Source organism: Rhinolophus sinicus, linkage group LG01 (assembly GCF_036562045.2).
Source record: "Rhinolophus sinicus isolate RSC01 linkage group LG01, ASM3656204v1, whole genome shotgun sequence".
NCBI lineage: Eukaryota > Metazoa > Chordata > Mammalia > Chiroptera > Rhinolophidae > Rhinolophus > Rhinolophus sinicus.
In genome coordinates this window covers 30,114,499-30,138,070 of record NC_133751.1, presented here as the reverse complement: position 1 = coordinate 30,138,070, position 23,572 = coordinate 30,114,499, and the positions used below count along the sequence as shown (strand labels likewise).

The 23,572-nt window shown below is 37.6% G+C and overlaps 1 protein-coding gene across 2 annotated transcripts in view; it reads right to left on the bottom strand.

Moving 5' to 3' along the window:
* Positions 1–23,572, bottom strand: part of PPM1L (protein phosphatase, Mg2+/Mn2+ dependent 1L) — a 254,990-nt gene that overhangs the window by 78,243 nt on the left and 153,175 nt on the right. For both annotated transcript variants that reach the window (XM_019731941.2, XM_074327260.1), the window contains exon 2: positions 3,660–3,834. In XM_019731941.2, the coding sequence (XP_019587500.1) occupies positions 3,660–3,834 (175 nt within the window). The remainder of the gene's footprint in view (positions 1–3,659; positions 3,835–23,572) is intronic.

Sequence of the window (23,572 nt, the reverse complement as noted above, 5' to 3'; positions counted from 1 at the left end):
CAAGTGTCTAAGGATTTTTCATTAATTGGTTTTTAGAAGTTTAGAAGCCACAGAAAACAGAAACTGTCATTAAGTCACTCAGGCTGATTTTATCAATGGATAAGCGTTAAAGACAAATTAACCTCTCTAGAGACCATAATATTTTCTAATTAACAACTGCTTCCTAAAACTGGGAAAGTTGAATTAAGAATGTGAGAAAGCGAAAACTGGGATAGCATGATAAGAAGCTAAGCAGCTGAAGCAGATGAGTGTCTTAGTCTAGGATGTTTACATCTGAAAGTATTAGATACTATTACCACGTTTCAATTCTATTTCCTGATTCCTTTGTATTATGATGAAGTTTTTTTCTGTTAAATAGCAATAACTTTTCCTATTTTCTCCTCTGTCTTTGAATGAAATCACTGATATATGGATAGTGGAGGAGAAGGCAGTAGACACACTTTTGACTACAACGAACAGTGACATTCACTTATTCATATATGCACAGAGCCCCCATCAAATGTGTCACCTCATACAGGAATGACCAAGGACAAACTGAGCCTGGACTGCATGATTTAACAATAGATGTTGCTTGACTTCTCAAAGCTTCTGGAGATCATTTTTAAAAATTTGCATCTAGGGGCTGGCCCGGTGGCTCAGGCGGTTAGAGCTCCGTGCTCCTAACTCCGAAGGCTGCCGGTTCGATTCCCACATGGGCCAGTGGGCTCTCAACCACAAGGTTGCCAGTTCAATTCCTCGAGTCCAGCAAGGAATGGTGGGCAGCGCCCCCTGCAACTAAGATTGAACACGGCACCTTGAGCTGAGCTGCCTCCCGGATGGCGGCATATCAACCACAAGGTTGCCGGTTGCACTCCCGTAAGGGATGGTGGGCTGTGCCCCCTGCAACTAGCAATGGCAACTGGACCTGGAGCTGAGCTGCGTCCTCCACAACTAAGACTGAAAGGACAACAACTTGACTTGGAAAAAAGTCCTGGAAGTACACACTGTTCTCCAATAAAGTCCTGTTCCCCTTCCCCAATAAAATCTTAAAAAAAAAAAAAAAAAATTTGCATCTACCTCCACAAATACTACATGTCAAGAAAATCTCTACGACCACCTTAAACTGGTCTGAGGGCTAGATAGGATCCAAATCTATTCTCATTCTGCATTAGCGGCATTTGTAACATGATTTCTAAGTACTTCTTCAAATATGATATATTTTGTCATCATAACCCTGTGAGACATTAGCCCAACTCTACAGATGAAGAAACGGAAGCTCTGAGACGTTGATTTGCTAACAACTACACCAGTACTAAGCTAGAGGAAAGGCCTGGAATTTAGGTCCTCTAACTCCCAGTCCTGTAGTGATTTCCACTGCTTCACTCTGCAGAGTTTACTGATACATTAATTCTGCGCCACAGCATTCGGCCCTAAAGGCCGTGTACAAGTGTGCTCTGCGGTTAGTAGCTGCTCAACCACAGGGCAGTGAGTGGAAAATTATCCCCAAAGAGGAAAGGTCTGAGTAGTGGGAGGTCGTGGCTGATGTTCACTCCCACCTTGGTGTCCACTCGGCCCCTTCATTACACAGACGGCATCTCTCTTCTCCTCACAAGCCCGCACTCGTCATTTGTCCAGGGTTTAAACTAATGTCCTCCCCTAAAGAATTCCGTAGAAAACTTGCGCCATTTTCACTATTCCTTTACTCCACATCCCCTCAGCTTAACTTTAATGCTGTGGATGTTACTGAGTGTACTTATTCCCAAACCACTCAGGAATTTTTCTCCAGAAGCCACACCTGTGAGTTTTAGCTCCCGAGCTAGACTAAGCAAGGTCTTTGTTTTCTACATCTCAGATTCTCCCTACCTCGTCAATATTCTTCCCTCTTCCCTCCAACTTCCTAGTATATCACTGCGCATTCAACAACCGCCTAATGAGTGAATGAGAACCTGCCTTAGTGCGGTGAAGGCCCAGCTTGATCAGTACTTAGGAGGCTGCAGTCCCAGCTCTTCAACTAAGTACCTGTATCATCGTAAGTCTGTGGATCTCAGTCTTCTCATCATAAAATGGTTATGGGGGCAGGAAATAATTAGAGTATATGAGTTCCATGAATTCTGAGATGTTGTAAATATTTACCCTGTTTGACTGAAAATAAGACCTAGCCGGATAATCAGCTTTAATGCATCTTTTGGAGCAAATATTAATATAACACCTGGTATCATATTTATTATATTATATTTTTATATTATATTATATTTTATTAATTATATTATTATAATATAATATTATATTAATTAGACCCAGTCTTATAGTAAAATAAGACCAGGTCTTATATTAATTTTTGCTCCAAAAGGTGCATTAGAGCTAACTGTCTGGCCAGGTCTTATTTTCGGGGAAACACAGTAAGTATTACTTTGGTTGGGCTGATTGTAGCCTTCCTTTACTCCACTGAGGATGAAAGAGGAGATGAATGAGAATTCCACAGAAAAGAATGTTAAAAACAAGATAAATACACAAATCAAATAACTAACCACCCAGCAGACAGAGGAAAGCCAACATGTCTGGAAAATAAATAAAGTAAAGGAGAATCAGAGATGGTAGAGATGTACTGGGCAAGGCTAGAATGTGGATCCCCCCCGAGAGGGATGCACAGAGGTTAGAGGGTGGGATGTAAATGGGGACAGCTTAATAACTAGAAAAATTACGTTAGTAGTTAGGCATACGTAACATAACGTTCGGGGTTTTTTGGGGTTTTTTGTTTTTGTTATTTTAACTTGCTCTTCTGTTTGCTATTCAACCTTGAAATCAAATGTTAAGAATGTCAGCACTGAGACCACTTAGATCAGGAGGAAGACAGTAAGATGCACACTAAAAACTTCCTTGTGGCAATAAAAACAGAAGTTCCTGGTATTAAAATAGGGGTTAATACTACTAACATTTGACCATTAGAAACTTATTTTCCTCCATTTTTTTTGGAGGGGGTGTGACAATTTTAATCAGAGTATTTTTCCTAAGTTCAATTTTATTAAAGATTTCAATAATTCCAAGTAACATGGCACTAGTTTCATTGAAATTGGGTTTTAGACCACAGAATAGATAAAAATGGTATTATAAAGTGGTCTGTTCACGTCTTCAACAATACGCTCCCTTGGATGGGATGAACTTATGGCAGGCAGTGAACTGAAGTGTCCAGTGTGATATTAGGGGCTAGGATTCATCTGAGGAGCTAAAGGAAAAGAAAATGAAGTTCAAATTGAAACTTTAAGGAAAAAAATGGCACCTCTTTAGAAAAGAAAATCTCTGATATTAAAAAATAATACTTGAAGCAAATAACAATTCTTGGATTTTCAGATATAAAAGTTTTCAGCTGGTATCCAAAACTGAAGTGACACTTTAAAAGAGTAAATCAATAAGAAGACATGATTGATAAAAATCCATTTAAAAAAGAGCAAAAATCCAAAAGGGATTAATATTTAAGAGCTACTTTTAGGAGCCTCCTGATGAAATTTTTGATACTAAAACTGCAGAGAAGAAACTTATTATTAATCCATGCTATATAACTGGATCCAGTTTGCCCTTCATCTTCTACTTGAGAAAAGGGCCTACATTTAACCAAAATCTATAAAGAAATTTCTGCAAGAAGAAAAATTGTGTGAATGTGTGTGAATTAAAGACAAACATACCTGCTTCATCATAGGATACAGTCAATTTTTCTAGCATTTCTCGGTCAATTGACAGAATCTGCTGTTCAAGGATGGTCTGGTAAGACAACACACTATTTTCTTTGTCTTTCTCGTAGTCCTGAAGATGCTGTTTAAGGGCCTCAGGGAGTCGAGATTTGACATATTCAGCTGCAGTCTGCAAACAAAACAGGTAGAGAACCCCATTAGTATTTCTTATCTTAGGCTTTTCACTTCACTTCAGGTGGTGCAGTGAGAACTCAAAGCACCGTGGAACCAACCCTACAGACAAGCATATCCCTGTCATTGTCATTTTAGTCTCCACTGTACCAAGTAAGGTGGATCCTAAAATATGCAGAATCACAGACCTCTGAGAGTTTTCTACCAGGTTTAAAGGAATAAAAGATGATGTTTTTGGTTTGTCATTAATGGAGTTAATACTCAGAGTTCCAACTTCTGTTCCATGAACTCTGAAGGCCCCGTGATAGTAATTTTACTGGATATAAATATGACTTGCCCTTGTCTACAATGCAGAAGCTAGTCACTCATCTCAGTGATGAGCCCACTTATGCTATGGCATCCATCTCTCTACTTTGTTTTCTTGTTCTCTGCTCATTAATGCTCATGCAGGAACTCTTGTGAAGTGAATAGAAAGGCGAGCCCTTTGCTAAGGCTGATAATGGAATAACGAGGTAAACGGAAAATGAAAAAAATCTAAGACAATGACATCCCTTAACCGGAAAAAAGAACTGTTTGCCACTTAAATGTCTTGGCCCTTGTGTATGTATGTATGTATATATAAAATCCTTAACTTTTTTTTCCCCATACTCTTTTTCTCCCTTCCAGTTGAGAATCACAGTTAAAGCTAAACAGAATTTTAAGGGAGAAATTAAGTGATACAGTTTCATGTATGAATCAGGGAAATTGAACTTCTTAAAACACACGGCTTGAGACTGCGAAGAGTTTGGCATCTCCTTGCAGTACCGTCCTACATCAAGAAGTAAAATTGTCATTATTTGCAGATGACATGAAACTATATACAGAGAACCCCAAAGATTCCACCAAAAAAACTAGTAGAACTGATAAATGAATTCAGTAAAGTAGCAGGATATAAAATTAATATCCACACGTTGGTTGCATTTTTATACACCAATAACAAACTATCAGAAAGACAAATTAAGAGAACAGTCCCATTTACAATTTGCAAAAAACAACAACAAAAAAACCTAGAAATAAATTTAACCAAGGAGGTAAAAGATCTGTACTCAGAAAATTATAAGACACTGAAAAAAAAAAACACTGAAAAAGATGCAAATAAATGGAAACATATACCATGATCATGGATGTAAAGAATTAATATTAATATGTCCATTCTACCCAAATGCAATCCCTATCAAAATACCAACGGCATTTTCACAGAACTAGAACAAACAATCCTAAAATTTATATGGAACCATAAAAGACCTCAAATAGCCACAGCAGTCTTGAGAAAGAAGAATAAAGTTGGAGGTAACACCATACCTGATTATCAAACTATACTACAAGGCTACAGTAATCAAAACAGAATGGTACTGGCATAAAAACAGACATATAGATCAATGGAACAGAAAAGAGAACCCAGAAATAAAACCATGCCCATATGGTCACTTAATCTATGACAAAGCAGGCAAGAATATGCAATAGGGTAATGACAGTCTATTCAATAAATGGTGTTGGGAAAATTGGACAGACACATGCAAAAGAAAGGAAAGAAAGAAAGAAAGAAAGAAAGAAAGAAAGAAAGAAAGAAAGAAAGAAAGAAAGAAAGAAAGAAACTGGATCACCTTCTTACACCATACACAAGAATAAACTCAAAATGGATAAAAGACTTAAAAGTAACACTTGAAACCATAAAACTAGAAGAAAACATAAGCAGTAAACTCTCTGACACTTCTCTTAGTAATATTTTTTCTGATATACCTCTTTGGGCAAGGGAAACAAAAGAAAAAATAAACTAATGGGACTACATCAAACTAAAAAGGTTTTGTATAGCAAAGGAAACCCATCAACAAAGCGAAAAGACAACTTACTGAGTGGGAGAAGATATTAACCCTGTTACATCGGATAAGGGGTTAATATCCAAAATTTATAAAGAACTCATACAACTCAACACCAGAAAAAACAGGCAATCCAATTAAAAAATGGGCTGATGACCCAAATAGACATTTCTCCAAAGAGGATATACACATGACCAAACAGACATATGAAAAAATGCTCAACACATTAATCGTCAGAGAAATGCAAATTAAAACCACAATGAGATATCACCTCACGCCTGTCAGAATGGCCATCAGCAGTAAATCCAAAAACAACAAATGTTGTCGAGAATGTAGCAAAAAGGAGAACCTTTATGTATTATTGGTGGGATTGCAAATTGGTACAGCCACTATGGACAACAGTTTGGAGGTACCTCAAAAAATTAAAAATAGAGCTACCTTATGACCCAGCAATTCTACTTCTGGATATTTACCCAAAGATACCCAAAACACTAATACAAAAAAATTATATACACCCTTATGTTCCCTACAGCACTATTTACAATAGCCAAGATATGGAAGCAACCTAAGTGCCCACCAATAGATGACTGGATAAAGAAGATGTGGTACATATATACAATGGGCTATTACTCAGCCATTAAAAAATTAAACTTTACCATTTGTGACAATATGAATGGACCTAGAGGGTATTACACTAAGTAAAATAAGTCAGACAGAGGAAGACAAATACCATATGATCTCACTTATATGTGGAATTTAAGAACGGGAGGGGGTTGGGGGTGCTGGGTGAAAAAGGTGAAGGGATTAAGAAGTACAAATAGGTAGTTACAAAACAGTCATTGTAAAATACAGCATAGGGAATATAGTCAATAATATTGTAATAACTGTGAATAGCACCAGGTGGGTACTAAACTAATTGGGGAGAATCACTTCATAAATTATATAAATGTCTAACCACTATGCTATACACCAGAAACGAATATAAAATAACATTGAATGTCAACTGTAATTGAAAAAAAAAAATAATGGTGTACAATCCATAATAAAATGATATATAATCCATAAAAAGTTCAGTAAAATAGAATTAATGCATTATACACTTATATTAAATTTGCAAACCCGAGCAGACAAAATGGTAGCAAAGACGGTGAAACAACTGGAAGTCTCACGCATTCCTGGTGGAAATATAAAACTGGACAACCACTTAGGAAAACTGTTGGCAATTTGTTAGAAAGTTAAATATTCTCCTTCCCTATTAATCAAAAGAAAGAGATTATTATAAACAACGTAAATACCCATTTATCTATCCATAGGATACTGGTTGAATGAATCAAGTTAAGTGGAAAAAATGGAGAACTGCATAGCCATCAACAAAACGTTATGTATCTGTACGTATGTGATTTGAACAATGTTCTTAGTGGCTTTCATAATAGCCAAAAAATTGGAAACAATACAAATCATCAACAGAAAATCAGACAGAAAGACTATCATATTCATAAAATGAAATACTATACAGCAATAAAAAGGACAAATTATTAATACATGCAGCAACATGGATAAATCTCACAAATAACATGTTGCACAAAAGAAGCCAGACACAAAATAGAACATATTACATGATTGCATTTATATGACGTTTAAACACAGTAAGTAATTGTGGTTTAAAAGGTTAAAAATAATTGCAAAAACCGCAATTACTTTTGCACCAACCTAATACTTCTGGGGGAGGGAGGTATGGAATTTGAGTAGAAATGGGCACAAGAGAGCTTTCTATAATGATGGAAACATTTTATTTTTTGATTGAGATATGGGTTACATGGGTGTATACACTTATCAAAAGGGAGCAAAATGAACACTTTAGATCTGTGCATTTTACTGTATATAAAAGTATGCCTTAGCAAATAAATTTAAATATGCAAAATACATACAAATAAAACAATATAAAACTATAGAAATGTCTCTGGGGTATGGGCCTAGAATAAGGCAAAGACACATTTATATAGTTTAATTATTTTAATTACTGTAATTTTTAAAAGTTATCTTTAAAATGAGTTTTGTGCAAACTTCATAGTTTTCCTTTTAAATATTTGTGCAATTTAGGATGAAAAGAAATTTGCCAGAACAATGACAAGTGACTTCCCAGGAAAAGCCCACTGGAAAGTGGTGGGGAAAGTTATATTTCAGTCCTTAGAGCAGCCAAATATGGCACACAACACTTTTTATTTCCAGATTTATATTTATATCCCCTAAGTCAGTTGCTGATGAAATTATAACTTTAAAATATCACCAAACATTATTCAGTTTATCTGGCAGCCACCTAGTACAGAACAAATAAAATTATGCCATAAAATGTAAATGGACTTAGCACACAGCACAACATATTTAATTCTAGAGTTTAATAACAATTTTCTTCTGACACTGAAGAATGAAGAGACACAGGGCAGAATAACTATTTTTAAACTCATACTCGCATTACCTTGCTATTCAGTGTAACATCTGTCTTTAATTTTTTTCCTTGGAAATATTTGTGAGGCACAGGAAATAATTCTATAATGCACATTTTATAAATACTGGCAGACTGTATATTACTGAAAGCATACCACATATTTCCTTCCAATTGTGTCCACTAATCTACTTTTCTAAAATCATGACATAGGTCTTTAAAACAGGACCTATATTTTTTACTATATTGGAGTTATATTTTGACATTTCATTTCTAAAACTTTATGTATACAGTTCTTTCTATTCGGAAAGATTCTTAAGAGAAGAAGAAAGAAGCAATTCTAGCAAAATACTAGACTGTCAAGATATTTCAAGAAATCTCCTGTATACTGAGGCGATACTCTAAATGTAATATTCAAATAGCAGTTAAAACCTTATGTTCAAACATGAATCTGTGCTTAAAACCAGTGTCATACAAATACCATATGATATCTCACTTATATGTGGAATCTAAAAAACAGAAACAACAAACCTCCAAAACAAAAACTGAACTCATAGATATGGGGAACATATTGGTGGTTTCCAGGGTTGGGGAGGGGGGAAATGGGTGAAGGTGATCAAAGTTATAAAGTAAGTAAGTTATAAAGTAAATAAGTCCTGAAGATATAATGTATAGCATGGTGACCATAGTTAATAATACTGTATTGTATAGTCAAACGTTGCTAAAAGAGTAGATCTTAAAAATTCTCATCACACACACAAAAATTATAACTATTTGTGGTGAGAAATGTTAACTAGACTTATTGTGGTGATCATTTCACAATGTATACAAATATCAGTTCATTATGTTGTACACCTGAAACTAATATAATGTCAATGATATCTCAGTTTAAAAAAAAGGCTGTCACATTAACTGAGATTGGAATTATGGCACAAGTAATACATAATACAAAGAGCAATTTAAATTTTAAAATTTCACTGGAATTTTTAAATGAACACAAAACAAAATTAAAATATAGGATTACTTATCTACTCCTTAATCAATGATAAATGCTACTGGGCATTTAATTCTGAAATTGCATATTCTTATTACCTGACTATTCCAGAAACATTAATATTGTTATCATTATCGGTATCTTGCATTTGTGTGGTACTTTATACTTTTCTGAGCAATTCATGCTATTATCATTCTGTATCTTCACAATAACTTGAAGTGAAAGTATCCATTATTGGTTTTGGCCAATCCTTTCCATCCTTCAAAGCTTGGCTCAAATGCTATAAACCCTGTTAGTGAACACATTTAATAGCAGCCAACAAACTGGCGAGTATTTATACAGGTATTTGTATAAGTATAGGTATTTCACCTCCCGGTTTGGCTGAAATAAGGACAGTATCTCACATATCCTTGTGTGTACCCAGCATCAGGTTCAGTGCTTTACACCACAGCAGCTTAGTATCTTGACTGCTCGTATACCCCAGAACCAGGGACTAGAAGACAGCCTTTGGAGAAGACTTTCTGACAGTTCATCATTCTTTGTCTGCAATCAGAACCTCCTTTGATGATTCCCGATAGAACACAAGAGTCTGGTTTTCTACTGGCAAATGGAATTGCACTTGGTCTTTCATTATCACTGATGCCATTATTTTAGGAAAGTCAAGAGCAGAAACACAGGAAATTTACATGCCCAAATGGTAAATTATGTAGTACTGTACATAGAAAGCTGTATATGGAGCTTTATTTAACGACTTCCTCTCCGTAACTGTTTGATCTTCTCCATTCCTGCCTTTATTTCTTCATTTGGCTCAATTCTCCCAGGGACCCTCTGAAGGGTCCTGTAGAGCACCTTAGAATGGAGCCCCTGAGTTATGGGTTGCCTTGGGGGGGTGTTAACTCCTCCAGGATGTTTAGGTTTGTGCTCATCTGAACCACTGAGTAGGTCCCAAATGAACCCCACGTGGTGGCAGTGAAGCCTCAGGGCAGAAAGTGGGAGCCATCCAGTTCACGGGTTCCTCTGGTTACACCTGAGAAGACGGTTAACAGCTGGAATAAAAAGATGAGCTAAATGCTTAGGTAAGGTACAAAAGGTGTCCACTGCACCTTCTTACAGAAATTGCATACGTATATATTATCCATGCCAACTTCAGTCTGGAAGACAGTAAAGATAGAGTAAACCCTGTAAAAAGTATTCAATGGATGAAAAGAATAAGAGAAAAAAAGCAGAATGACTAAGGATCTAAATTCTGGAAACCTAGTAGGTATAATGTTGACGCTGGTCATTATGCTACAAAAACTATTTACGTTAGAGTGGCCTGTTCTTTAAGAAATAACCAGCGTATATGAAAGAATTTGGCAGGCTACAGTGCAAAGTGTAATTTAAAAGCTACTAAATGCTTCACAATTCATCTTAAAAAAGAAAACCTGTCAGCCATCCAATTCCAATTTATTGAGTGTCTGCTGAGTAAAACACATTAGACTCGACACTGTTGGGAGAACAAACCTCTGCCACAAAGGAACCTGCGATTTTAATGTGCAAACAAAACACACACATGAAACACTGGGGGAAAAAGCATTTTACAAAGCAATACGAAAACAGACAGGAATCTTGAGAGGAATTCACATACTTACATAATACATGAACTATGCTAAGTGCTGACCGGCCTCTAGGGAGAGAAATTAGGGAGAGGGGACAAAAAAAAGAATCAGGAAATCATTGGAGGGGAGCTTCAAAATCAGTTTTGAGATAAGAAGCACTTACTGGAGGAAAGAAACACAACCTAGAACATAGTGAATGTGAGTTCAACGGAAGAAATAACAAGAAATGAAGTTGATAAGAGAAGGAGTAGGAGAGAGCTGCCAGTTGGAGAAATCTTAACTCCCTGACAGGCAAGGAGTTTTGACTGGTACGTAGTAGTTAGTAACAGGAAAGAAATAACTGAAACATCTTAAAGAGTGAAATAAATTATCAAATCTTATTTGAGGAAGAATGTGCTTGGAGCTGCGTTTAAAACACACCGAAATAAGATGAGATGAAAGCAAGGAGACGAGTAAAAAGTCTGAAGGGAAGGAAAATTGGCCTTCTACACTGTGATTGGACTATAAATCAGACAATTGCTCCGGGCAGAAAATGAAAAAATGGGACGAAAACTTTAAAATAGTTTACACGTTTTACCTAGCAACTGTCTTTCTAGGAATTTATTTTAAGAAAAAGTTAAAGATGAGCATAAAGACATGTGAGCAAACATACTTATCAAAGTATTATTCATGGTAATGAAAATTTGTCTGGCAACTGGTTGATTGTGGGATGTGCATGCAGTGGAAAACAATGCAGCTATTAAAAATCATGTTACGGTATGCCAACTGTAATATTAAAATAAATTTTGGGGGCCAGCCCGGTGGCTCAGGCGGTTAGAGCTCTGTGCTCCTAACTCCGAAGGCTGCCGGTTCGATTCCCACATGGGCCAGTGGGCTCTCAACCACAAGGTTGCGGGTTCAATTCCTCGAGTCCGGCAAGGGATGGTGGGCAGCGCCCCCTGCAACTAAGATTGAACATGGCACCTTGCGCTGAGCTGCTGCTGAGCTCCCAGATGGCTCAGTTGGTTGGAGCGCGTCCTCTCAACCACAAGGTTGCTGGTTTGACTCCCGCAAGGGATGGTGGGCTGTGCTCCCTGCAACTAGAAACAGCAACTGGACCTGGAGCTGAGCTGCACCCTCCACAACTAAGATTGAAAGGGCAACAACTTGACTTGGAAAAAAGGCCTGGAAGTACACACTGTTCCACAATAAAGTCCTGTTCCCCTTCCCCAATAAAATCGTAAAAAAAAAAAAAGAAAGGGATAAAATATGAACTCTCTCACCTTTGGGAAAAAAAAAAAATAAATTTTAAAAAATTCATCAGGAAAAAATCATGTTATGAAACAGTACTAAATTACATGCGGAAATGTTCATAATGATACACAGACTACAAAACAATTCATATATTATATATACAAGAAAAATTGGCTAAATTATATTAATATGTATCATTAGTTAAGAGTAGTAAGAGTTTGGGTGATACTAATTTTTTCTCTATGTAGTTTTCTGCACATTCCAAATTTTCTAAAATAAAAATAACAAAACAACAATTGACCACTTTCTATGTGCCAGGCATGGTACTTAATGCTTTACATGTATTGGCTTATTTAATCCACATGACCACCCTCTCTAAGTGTTTACAGAAGAAGAAACAGACTCACAGAGGTTAAACGACTTATCCTTGGTTATGCAGTGAGTAGTGGGGCAGGAAACACCAGAGCTTTTGAACCACAAAAGAAAAATAAATAAATTTTTAAAAAGAAGGTGATTCCTTTGTAAGGTAAAGCAGCCCCAGGCTATGATAAAGTGCTTGAGAAGAGAACAGTGGAGCACAAGAGCAAAAGTTGGTGACAGATGGGAAAGAAAAATATGTAAAATGGCTTCAATATTGTAAAACTGGAAGCTAAAGAGATGGAGCGTAATGGGAAAACTGAGTAAAGTATAACATATTAAATGTACTTTTGAACAATTAACTGTAAGCCTGAAAACTATCCACTTCTTTGTATGTTATGGAATATCTATCGTCTCCCTCAAAAAAGAATCACCAATTCCGAGGAAAAGATATTAGACTTATTTTCTAGAACTCCAAAGAAAAATACCAGACTAATGATTTTGGTTATAAGTTCCAGAGAGGCAAAAGCTGTTTTCAAGAAGATATTCAGTGATATTAAATTAAACTGTAACAGGGCCTGCATTAGAGAAACATCACGAGTACATTAGACCTATGTTCAAATCACTTTTAGTATGTATTTTTCTCTGGGAATTTGCAAAGGTCAAGTTATTGTTCATTTTCAACTTTAATAGACTTAAAATAAGGACAGGCTTCTGATGTCCTTAACTATGAAAATATGCCTTACAACTTTTATTTCAGACTGCATGTTTCATAGCACTGGGAGTTTTTATTTTTTGTCCCCTCCTTTTTAATCAAATGTTCTATTTTATTACCAATTCTAAGACTTAGTCTATAGTATGCAATTTTGTATTTTAAATTTTTAGGTATGTCATCCAAAAGAAAGCAAGCTACCCCTATACTCATAATAAATTCTTACTTAGAAGGTATTTTTAAAACCAAGCATTGAAGTTTATCACTAAGTTTGTAACGTTTTGTGCTATAAATGTTGGTTCTGCTGTAAATAGCCCATTTCAAAGCAACTTTGAAAAACCAACAGATGAAATTCTAAGATTACAAAACCTGGGAAATGCATTTTAAGAAGAAATATCCACTTTTGCCTCAAGTGTGGCCTGCCAAGTGTGCTTTGCCAAGATTTAAAAAAAAAGGTTTCAGAATTTTAATCTTCCAAATTCTATGATTTTATGATTACCCTTCCCCCTTCATTTTATTTAATGTGTGCATAGGTGCGTGCGCGCACACACACACACACACACACACACACACACACACTTACAATTTGGCAGAGAGAAAGCCTCAAGCTCCGTTGAAATGAATGCGACAAATAATAGATGACAGTACCTGTTGGGTGTTTTTACCTCACGTAGCTGCCAGACTGGGACACAGTGCAATTGCTTCCTACACGAGCACTGATGGTGAATAGTCGCAGCCTTCTAAAACTGGATCAAAAGGAGACTAAAGTAAAGGGGCTGATCTGTGACCCACGTGAAGGGTCAAGTTAACGCTAATCTCACACACGGTACGATACTGATTCTGGCTGGACAGGCATCTCATCAACGACCCTCTGGGTGAGAAGCAGACTTTGGCACCGAGGTAGACATACAAGAGAAGGAAGGTGGGAAATCAATTCTGCGAATACTGAGTAAGAATAGAGCTGAATTATGGGAAATGGTAATTCAGGCATGACTGCTAGGTATTCATGAGATAAAGGAGAGATCACAAGGGAAGGAGCTCCTTCAAAATTCATGCCACAGGAGGACAGAGGAGAGAAGGAAGTAACACTTTTCATGCAGACAGGGTTTGCCTGCCCTGGAAGGGAAGTGAATGCATGTGCTGAGTTGGCAGCAGCCAGCGCACAGACCACCAAGTTAATTTACTCAGGTCTACCTTGGAATCCAACAGTCTTATGGCAACATAACATCAACTTTTGACAACTGCTCTCTGGCTCCAAGCACTTTAAAACAAAGTCCAAGTGAGCCCACCAGGAAGAGGACAACTGCAAGGGAGTTGTTCTTGTCACCCTGGCAACAGCACCATTTCTTGCCACTGCTAACATGGAGGGGTTATTTAAGTAAGAAAAGCATCCGTGAAGGGACCATCTCGCACTCCCAAATTCATAATTCTGCTCCAAGAAGGCAAATTTGATTCCTTCAAGAGAGATGGCATCAGGAAAAAGTCCCAGGCTTAAAACTGAGGCATATCAATGAAATCTGATGCTTAGTGTGGAGACTGGAGACTGTGCTGGACAGCTGAAGCTGTTGGTCAACCGTGTGGCAAAACGGCGTATGTGAGACACTTGAAATCCTATAACCTACTTCACATGAAGATGGAAGTTTTTATTTCATTTACACATTAAGGTGATGACTGTAAAGTTATAGGTTATTCAGGACAATTCCTCTGGAATTTCTCAAGTGACAAACCTTTAACAACTTTATCAGTCATCTCATCCATACTTAACCAGAGGCCGTTTTCACGGGTTACGTACTACCAAGCATGCCATGGTGTGAAAATACAACTCAAACTCCATTTCCTAAATGATGGCTTCCCTGACTACAAAACGATTGTTTTTATATATATAAAAACTTAAATTACCTCCCTTTTCTAGACCCCTACTCTTTAATCGCAGTAAGGCATCAAATACTATTTAGACACATGGTCCATTTTCCTAATCTTATTATTTTGGTCAAATCTACATTCAAACTTTAAGGGATTTTTTTAAAAATGTGTCTGTGTATAGTCTGAAGAAAAGTTAAGATTACTTCTCTATTACTAGAGTGATGACTAGTGCATTCTTTGCCCCTCAGGTACCATTCACATTACAGAGAGTCAGGGGAAACAGGCTATACTAGTTTCATGGTACTTCATTTAATATTTTAAAGCACACACACCTAAGATTTCCGGAGAGATGGCAACATAAAAACAGCCTACCAGCAGACTTTTTCATAAATCTGTTGAGAAAAGGAGCAGCATTCAGCCAAAGCAGTCTTGTTAAATTCTTGATAGGTGAGTTCCTATTTTTCAGCAGTTATAGAAAGACGTAAGAAATTGTTTCCCATTCTGTACATCTAGTATCTATAGAAGAAAAATGCAAGGTAACATTTGTTTGCAAAGAGAAAAATGTTTCTTTCCTATTCCAAAGAAAATTATGATTAATTATTGATAAAATTCCTTTCCATTTCTGAATTTTGGGCTATAAAACATGAGGAAAAATTAACTTCTGTGAGTGCTATCCAAATATGTTCTAGAAAGTTCCATGCAGAATGCTAACTGGAAATGCCCTTAGGGATTCAGAAAGCCAGTGGGTGGGACCAACTATTATAAATGAATTATAAAACACTCATGAGTTATTAATTAAAAAGAACTCTGTGGCAGTCCCTTTGGAAGTCAGACAACATAGTCAGACAAACATAGTCAGACAAAATGTTCCTTGGGGGGCAGCTGGGCCACAGCACTACCCTTGGGCCTCACTTGACTCCTGCCCCACAGCTACAAAATTCAGGGCTTGAACTTGATCTGTGTTGCTCAAGGATGGTACTCCAGCCAGCTGCTCTTGAATCCATGAGATGGGAAGGAGATGTCTTCTGAAAGATGCAAGATATTTGTCCCGCTCCATTTTTACTAAACTGAGATATTTCCAGTGTGACACTAGAATCTGCTTTTTAAACTTGTGCTGTATTTTAACAAGCTCACTAGCTCACTAAACCCGCCAGTTTCTACCCCTTAGAGTTCTGAGGTTATAAGGTCTCAGCACGTGTATTTTTACAAAGCTATATAATGAATTCTGATCTATATCCAAAACTGTACCAGACCCTGCACAGTAATAGCCCTTCTACATCCCCCAGGACTCAGTTTGGCAAGTAAATATTTCTAATTCTTGTAAAAACCTTGACTGTATACAGTGACAGTCCCACATGGCCTGTCCACCCTAACTGCCACGGGCTTGTTTTATCTTTTATTGTATAAAATTGCCAATCTGTTCAGTCTCTGAAAGGCTGAGCCCTCCCTAAGCAAGCTAACTGACCTTGAGTTCTTCTGATGCCAAGAGCACCTGGAACCCTTTTCCAACAGCTTGTGGGCAATGAAGCAAGTCTCAGCAAGCTGTGTGAAACAGACCCCCAAACGACCTGTGGCAAAGCACCTTGAAAACACAGTCAATTCCTCACGACCGTGCCCAGACATGCTCAGAGCACTGACCTGACCTCTGCTGGGCAGTACCAGTGGAATTCTGAAGAACGGAAATTTTGTACGCAGCAAAATGTACCAGAAAGAAAAGCAAATCAGCACCACCTGCAGTGTTGTATAACTCTGCGTACAGAATTTGAAAGGGTACCTTATTTTAGCAAGAGGAAAATGGGATACCTAATTGCATGGAAAAGCTATAATTTCGGCAGTGAATGCACCTGCCTGTGTAAATATAAAATGACACGTTTTAAAATTTGAATAGGTAAATAGTTCATGGACCTTACAGAGAAAAATACATCCTTTCCCAATCCTGTTTCAACTCCGAAAGACAACCGCTGGATAAGCGGGCATACAGTCATGGGCAAGAACTACATCCCCCACGTGCCAGGCAGGCACTGGCTGGCTGCTAGCAACACAGGAAGGCAAAAGTAGACATGTCTGTGCTCTCCTGGTGCTATGGTCCGTGGGGAAGCAACAATTAACCAAATCACCACTTCAATGTAGAAATATAAGCAGAGTGCTCCAGCAAAGGAGCAAGGTTCTTTGAAGGAACGTAACAAAAGAATCTAAAAAGCCTGATGGCGGGTCGGGGAGGGAGGCCACCCTGAGAGAGTGATGCTTGAGCTAAAATCTAAAACACGATCGGGAGGTTCACAGGTAAAGAAGGAAGGAGGAAGAAGAGGTCAATACAGGCAATAAAGAGAGCATATGTTATTGACATGAATTTTCAAAAACGTGGATAAATGAGAGCCATGAGTTAATAAAAGTCGCAATATACAGGCGGGAAGGCATCGAGATGGACTTGTGTTGTGAGGTGTTGTCATAGATACCAGCCACTGGGTCTGTTGAGAAACATAAGGAAGGGAGCGTGTGCACTATGCTTACCCAAATAAAACCAATAATAACTTTCTGCTGTGGTGGGGCATGGGGGTGGGGGATTCTTTTTATGAATGTGGGTTTATTATAAAGAATCCAAGATAAGAACAATGTTAGGTCCCAACAAGCCTTGTCGGCCCAGTCAATGCCTCGTGCACTTCCTTTCTCTTTCCCACCAGTCCTCACACGGTTGCCTATCTTTGTTTTGGACAGGCAACTGGTAGAACCTTAGCTCTCCTTCCACATTATTCTCAAGTGTTAAATTTACACCGAGTTTTTGCCTTTTTGCTATAACACACATACATTCATAACACATCTGGGTATCTTACACTATTCATTTTTCTTAAGTCAGAAAAGATGTTTGTTTATGAAGGGAATTATGAGCTAAAATAGCATCAACTGATAAACATCAACTAGCTTGAAATCATTTGTCCCAATTTGTAAAATTCATGCCCCAAAGGTCAGAGGAATAAAACTAAAATGAGCTTTTCTCTTTTCAGAAATGTATGGAGGTTGCCTCACACCGAATCCCATGCCATTATCCTCTCCTGTGTGGATCTGTGGTCCTATTCCACGCAGAAAGAGCCCACAAACAGAAGAGTGAGAAAAAGTACTCAGCAGCATAGTGTAACTTGCAATTCCCACTGGGAGAGACTTAATTCAGAAAGCATGACATCTGGGTGATCGAGAGAGCATTCACCTCTCCAGGGGTTTTCCCATCTACCTGGGAGGAGGGCTAGAGAAATCATAAATAATGTAATTTACCTTTCTAGGTGGGCTGACCCAGCTCTTTAGAAGGCATATATTTCTCAGCTATTAATATTACTTATTGAGTACTTACTCTGTGCCAGGTACTTGGTACTTTACATAAATTACTACATTTAATCCTCATAACAACCCTACAAGGTAGGTATGATTATCAGTGCTTCACACATGCACCTCTGCACACCTCTGATAGTCCTTTGCTCTTGAACAAAATCTATAGTTTCATAAATAGCTTGTGTAGGCAAGTTCTAGGAATTGGGGCTAAGAAAAGTAAGATAGTAAAATTGAGATGAAACCAGGGATAAAGTTGAGACACAAAATACATGCCTTGAGATTCTTTTTATTTGTTAGAGATGAATGAAAAACTGACTGAGTTCTTTAGCACCCAAAGTAAAGAATAAAGGGAACCGTCTGCACAGGTCACAGTGTTCTTAAAATAAAGTAGAGGGAGGATCAAAATAATGCCCATGGCAGACGTTATTAATCAGCCAAAGACTTGTTTGCATTAAGCCCACAGCCACCCTGAGAACCCCTCTCAATACTGTATTCCAAGCAGCCACCAACCAATTAAAGTTAGCACACAAGATGAAACCTGTTTATGAAACTTGGTCTAAAAACTTTCTAAATAACATTTTATGGGAACACAGACCCACCCGCTTGTTTACATATTGTCTATGGCTGCTTCTGAACTTCAGTGGCAGAGCTGAGCCGGTGAGACATAGTACGTCTGATACACAAACCTTAAAATATTTACTGTATAGCTCTTTCCAAAAAACGTTTGCCAAACCCTGGTAAAGTTGAATGGCTGAACTAAAGCAAAATCTGTGTGTGTGTGTGTGTGTGTGTGTGTGTGTGTGTGTGTGTGTGTTATGGGTATTGTTTAGCTCACACGTATTACTTATTTGCCTTCATGTATTGAGCACTGTGTTAGGTTCCGGGTGTATAAAAATAAGCTATACAGAGTTGTCACCTTGAAATAGCTCACAACCTGGCTACAGAAATGACTGAAGAGATCATCACAAAAGATTATTTCAAAAACATAAGTACATACAATTTATTATGAGAGTCCAAAAAAATCAGCTAAAAATTCTAACGCCCTAGAGAGTTTTCTTAAACATTCTATTGCTTTCCATTTGACCATACAACCTAAAAAGTCAGAGGGAGCCTGGGTATTGCAGTCCTGTAGTAATCCTCAGAGGCAATGAGTGGATAAAAACACAGCCAGGCATTCTAAAGAGTGGCTGCTTTAACCTAATGTAACCTTAAAAATGAAAAGTCAGTAGACATTCTAAAAACAACAGGCAACTGCCAATGCCCCATAAAAACTAACTTAAGCAACTTTGGATTCTCAAAACTGTCATTTGTCCAGAACAACAGAATCACAAGAAAATTTAAAGGTTCCAAAGAGATATATAAAGTTCAAATTAGGATTCATAGTAGATTGGTAGGGACATAATAAATTCATAATTGTACTAATCCACAGCTGCTTCAACCTTAGAAAATAACAAATTGCTTAGTGAGGGCTGGTGTTTCTGAAATAGCAAGCAAACCCCATCTGCTACGGAGCACTGCGCTATCTTTATGTCCTATACCCAGCCAGTCCACATCCAAGGGAGATCCACCTAAAGATTTACTGCTGCAACAAGCAATTTCCAAATATCATAAATCAATATGGAAATAGTCAGACTAGAAAAAGTACAAACTTTGCCATCTACAATACTCAATGATTAATTTTCTTTTATTCCCCAAGATGGTACCTATGATTCTTCTTCAAAACGCACTGTGCTGATCTAAGTGCCCTAGGATAAAGAAGTCATTAAACAAATCAACATGACATATGAGACACACTCAACAAACCACGCTTTCTTTTCTAACACAAATCATATGTCTACATTCAGACAATTAAATAGTGAAGGTTAATAAAACTTAAGACAGGTGGCTGGCCATTTTTGCTTTGAATAGTTATTTATAAATTAAATGAGTTGCCAGCTCTGTTTAAAATCTCTCCTTCAAGAGCCGTACAAAACAAAATTTGACATACAACACAGTTCAATGTAATACTTTACTGATATCCTTCCCAAGAACGAGGTAAATTCTCAGGTTCCTTTCCAGTTCTTCAGCTAAAGAGAAAATTAAGTTCAGATATATATGTGTGTGTCCTATGTAATTTTTCAAATGCAAGTTCTATAAATGATAGCTCAATTTTGTAATACCTCATTTAACAAATGCCATCAGGGAATGAAGAGTTCCACATAAGTGAATGTCCCATTTAACTCAACTTTACTAGTTTGAATAATGAAAAATTATTTTAACCTCTTTTAATAGAAATGTTTCTAAAGGGAAACACATACTTCCACAGTTTTTCAAAGAGAATGTACAGAAGAAAATCTAGTTTTTTGTTTGTTTGTTTTCTTTTTGATGAATTAAGGCCATCTTCAGAACATAAAGGGAGGGTGGTAACATACACGTCTCCTGCATATGAAGCTGGTTCCCACACCAAATCACCCTGATTGCTGTGAAAGGCTCTCGGGCCTCCCTCCGGAGGCAGATAATCCTGCTCCTCAGCGGTTACTTTATGCACAGACATGTAGCCTAAAGACTTGGAAAATGTTGAACCTTCTTACTGGAGAAAGGTGCACAGGGCTTTGTGGTTGTTACTTTCCCATTAGTCCTTCTTTTGTTTCCTTTCTGGTCCATTATAGTGCCCGAGATCATCAAAAGAAAAAGAAAAAAAGGCTAACCTTCAGATAAGTGAGTGTAAGAAGTCAGAAATGTAAATATTGAAAGCATATCTACTTTTTTTTATTAGAAATTAGAATTTCCCTTTAGATTCATATAGTCAAAAAAATCCATCAAAATGGAATGACTGAAAGCGGTAACTTTGTATCTATGATATTTATAATGCACATGGATGGGTCAACAAACATAAGGAACGCTTACAAAAATGTAAATGGAATTGGTATGATTTGTCCTATGCAAATTTGTGTAGTTTTATATTCTTATCTAAATATTTTGGGGCCATAATTGAAACTATGGCTTTCATTTCTGGTTCTTTAGCACTTTGTACAATATCAGGCACTAGATTAGGTAGATGCTCAATGAATGCTTGGTGAACAAATGAATCAAAAGACAGTGTCACAGAAACATTTTAAAAATTCAATATCCAAATTTTAAATAATCGGTTTACCTTAAATCATTTAGGTTACTACACCATATTTTTCTCCATTTTATAAGGAAAAAGTGCACATGCAAGCTAAGAAGTTAGAGTTGTACACATAAGATGGACCATTTGCTCTAGGATGTCTGTCACTGGTTTTCACTAGTCTCTATATAAGCTAAAGTTCTTGGGGTCTGAAAAGTTCCTAAAGTCATAGGGTTTAAATATTTTTATAAACAAGCATTATCAAGCTTTCCAGTTTTATTCTATCACATACTGGAACAGGTCAATAATATTGTTACATATGAGGTCAGACAATTAAGTGCGCGAACTCATCCTAGAAAAAGTGCTACATCCCCCATTCCTGAGTATCACTATGGTCACCTTTGAAGTACTCCCCTTGGGAAGCTATGCACCGACGCCAGCACCTAGTTCACCCTTCAAAGCAATTTTGGAGCTCTTTTTCTAGAATGGCCATCAGAGCTGTCGTCGTATTACCCTTGATGTCCTAAATGTCATCAAAATGTCTTCCTTTCAATATTTCCTTTATCCCCAGGTAAAGAAAGAAGTCACTGGGGGCCAGGTCAGGTGAGTAGGGAGGGTGTTCCAATACAGTTATTTGTTTACTGGCTAAAAACTCCCTCACTGATAGTGCCATGTGAGCTGGTGCATTGTCGTGATGCAAGAGCCATGAATTGTTGGCAAAAAGTTCAGGTAGTTTTCATCTAACTTTTTCCCGCAGCCTTTTCAGCAGTTCCAAATAGTAAACTTGGTTAACTGTTGGTCCAGTTGGTACAAATTCATAATGAATAATCCCTCCGATATCAAAAAAGTTTAGGAACAGCGTTGCAACAAGTTCGCGAACTTGTCACACCTCGTACATCTTATTAGCCAAAGTAGTGTTTTCAAACTTTATTCATGATTGACCAACTTCTTAAAATATTAAAAACCAAATGTACAAGAACAATTACTGGGAGTTTTTCCTAACTATGCTTCTGGAAACTACCATGAAGCAGTGGAAACTTCCATATTAATGGACCGTAATCATCTTAACATCCGCGTGGTTTGGGTTAAGTATGCACCTGTAGTTACGTTTTTCTCCACGAGATGGCATCCATGAATCAAGAGAAATGCCTACCTTCAAGAGGGAAACAATAAACGTTGTTAGGGGATGGTTGTCCTCTTGTCTACTACACGAACAAATGTCAAAATTCAGTGATGAAAAGCAGATAGCTGCCTGCACTGGGTTACAAAGCAAGCCTAGTAATTCATTCAACTATTCTCTCTTTCAACATGTATTGACTGTTACCGACGCTCCTGGCATTATGCTGACCACATACATAGAGCAAAAACAGTCCTTGCCCTCAAAACGCTTCTGATTTAAGGAAGCAGATGAGTGGTAAAGAGACAACTGCAAACTTCTCTAGTAGAGAAGCTTTGGAAACACCAAGTCAGAAGGGATCTGTGAGCTGAGTCTCGAGGGATGTAAGATGAGCAGAACAATGGGCTGGGGAGCAACCCCAGGCAGAGGACACGACCCCCACACAGAGGCACGAAAAAGCCTGGTGTGTGTGAAGCTACAGTTGGGTTTTAGGACTGGAGTGAGGAGTGTATGTATGTTTCAAGAAAACGGGAAAGTTGGAGGAAATAGCAGAAGATGAAGAACTAACGGCAGGCTGGAATCATGTATGCATACTTGGGAATTTTAATTCGATGATAATAAACAGCAATAGTTAATATTTATTGAAACTTGTCTATATGCTGGATGCAAGGCTAAGCACTCAAATGCATTGTCTTATTTACTCCTCATTATAACTCAAAAATCTGTATTATTTTTATTCCCATTTTTCAGAGAAAGCCCAAAAAGGTTAGTTAACTTGCCAAGCTTAGTAAACGGTAGAGCTGGGATTTCAACCCAAGTCAATACCTAAGACCACATTAATAAATCCATAGCTTGTAAAGAACCTTCCTGTAGAGTCTACAGTACAACCAAATTCCTAAAGTGTTTTAAACAAACAAACAGACAGACAAAATAGACCACCAAGTTTGTGATTTAAAACAGAAAGTGGGGCAGCAGTACGAAGCATGCACTGAGCACTGATAGGGAAAAGTCTGGCAGAAGCGAGATCTGAAGTAGATAATATAAAGTCCATCATATTAAATAAGATGGAAACAGGTAACTTATTTTCAAACACACCTGCCTCCGGGAGCCTTAGGCTGGCTTTATCATACTGCGATTAAAAGCTTTAAAAAAAA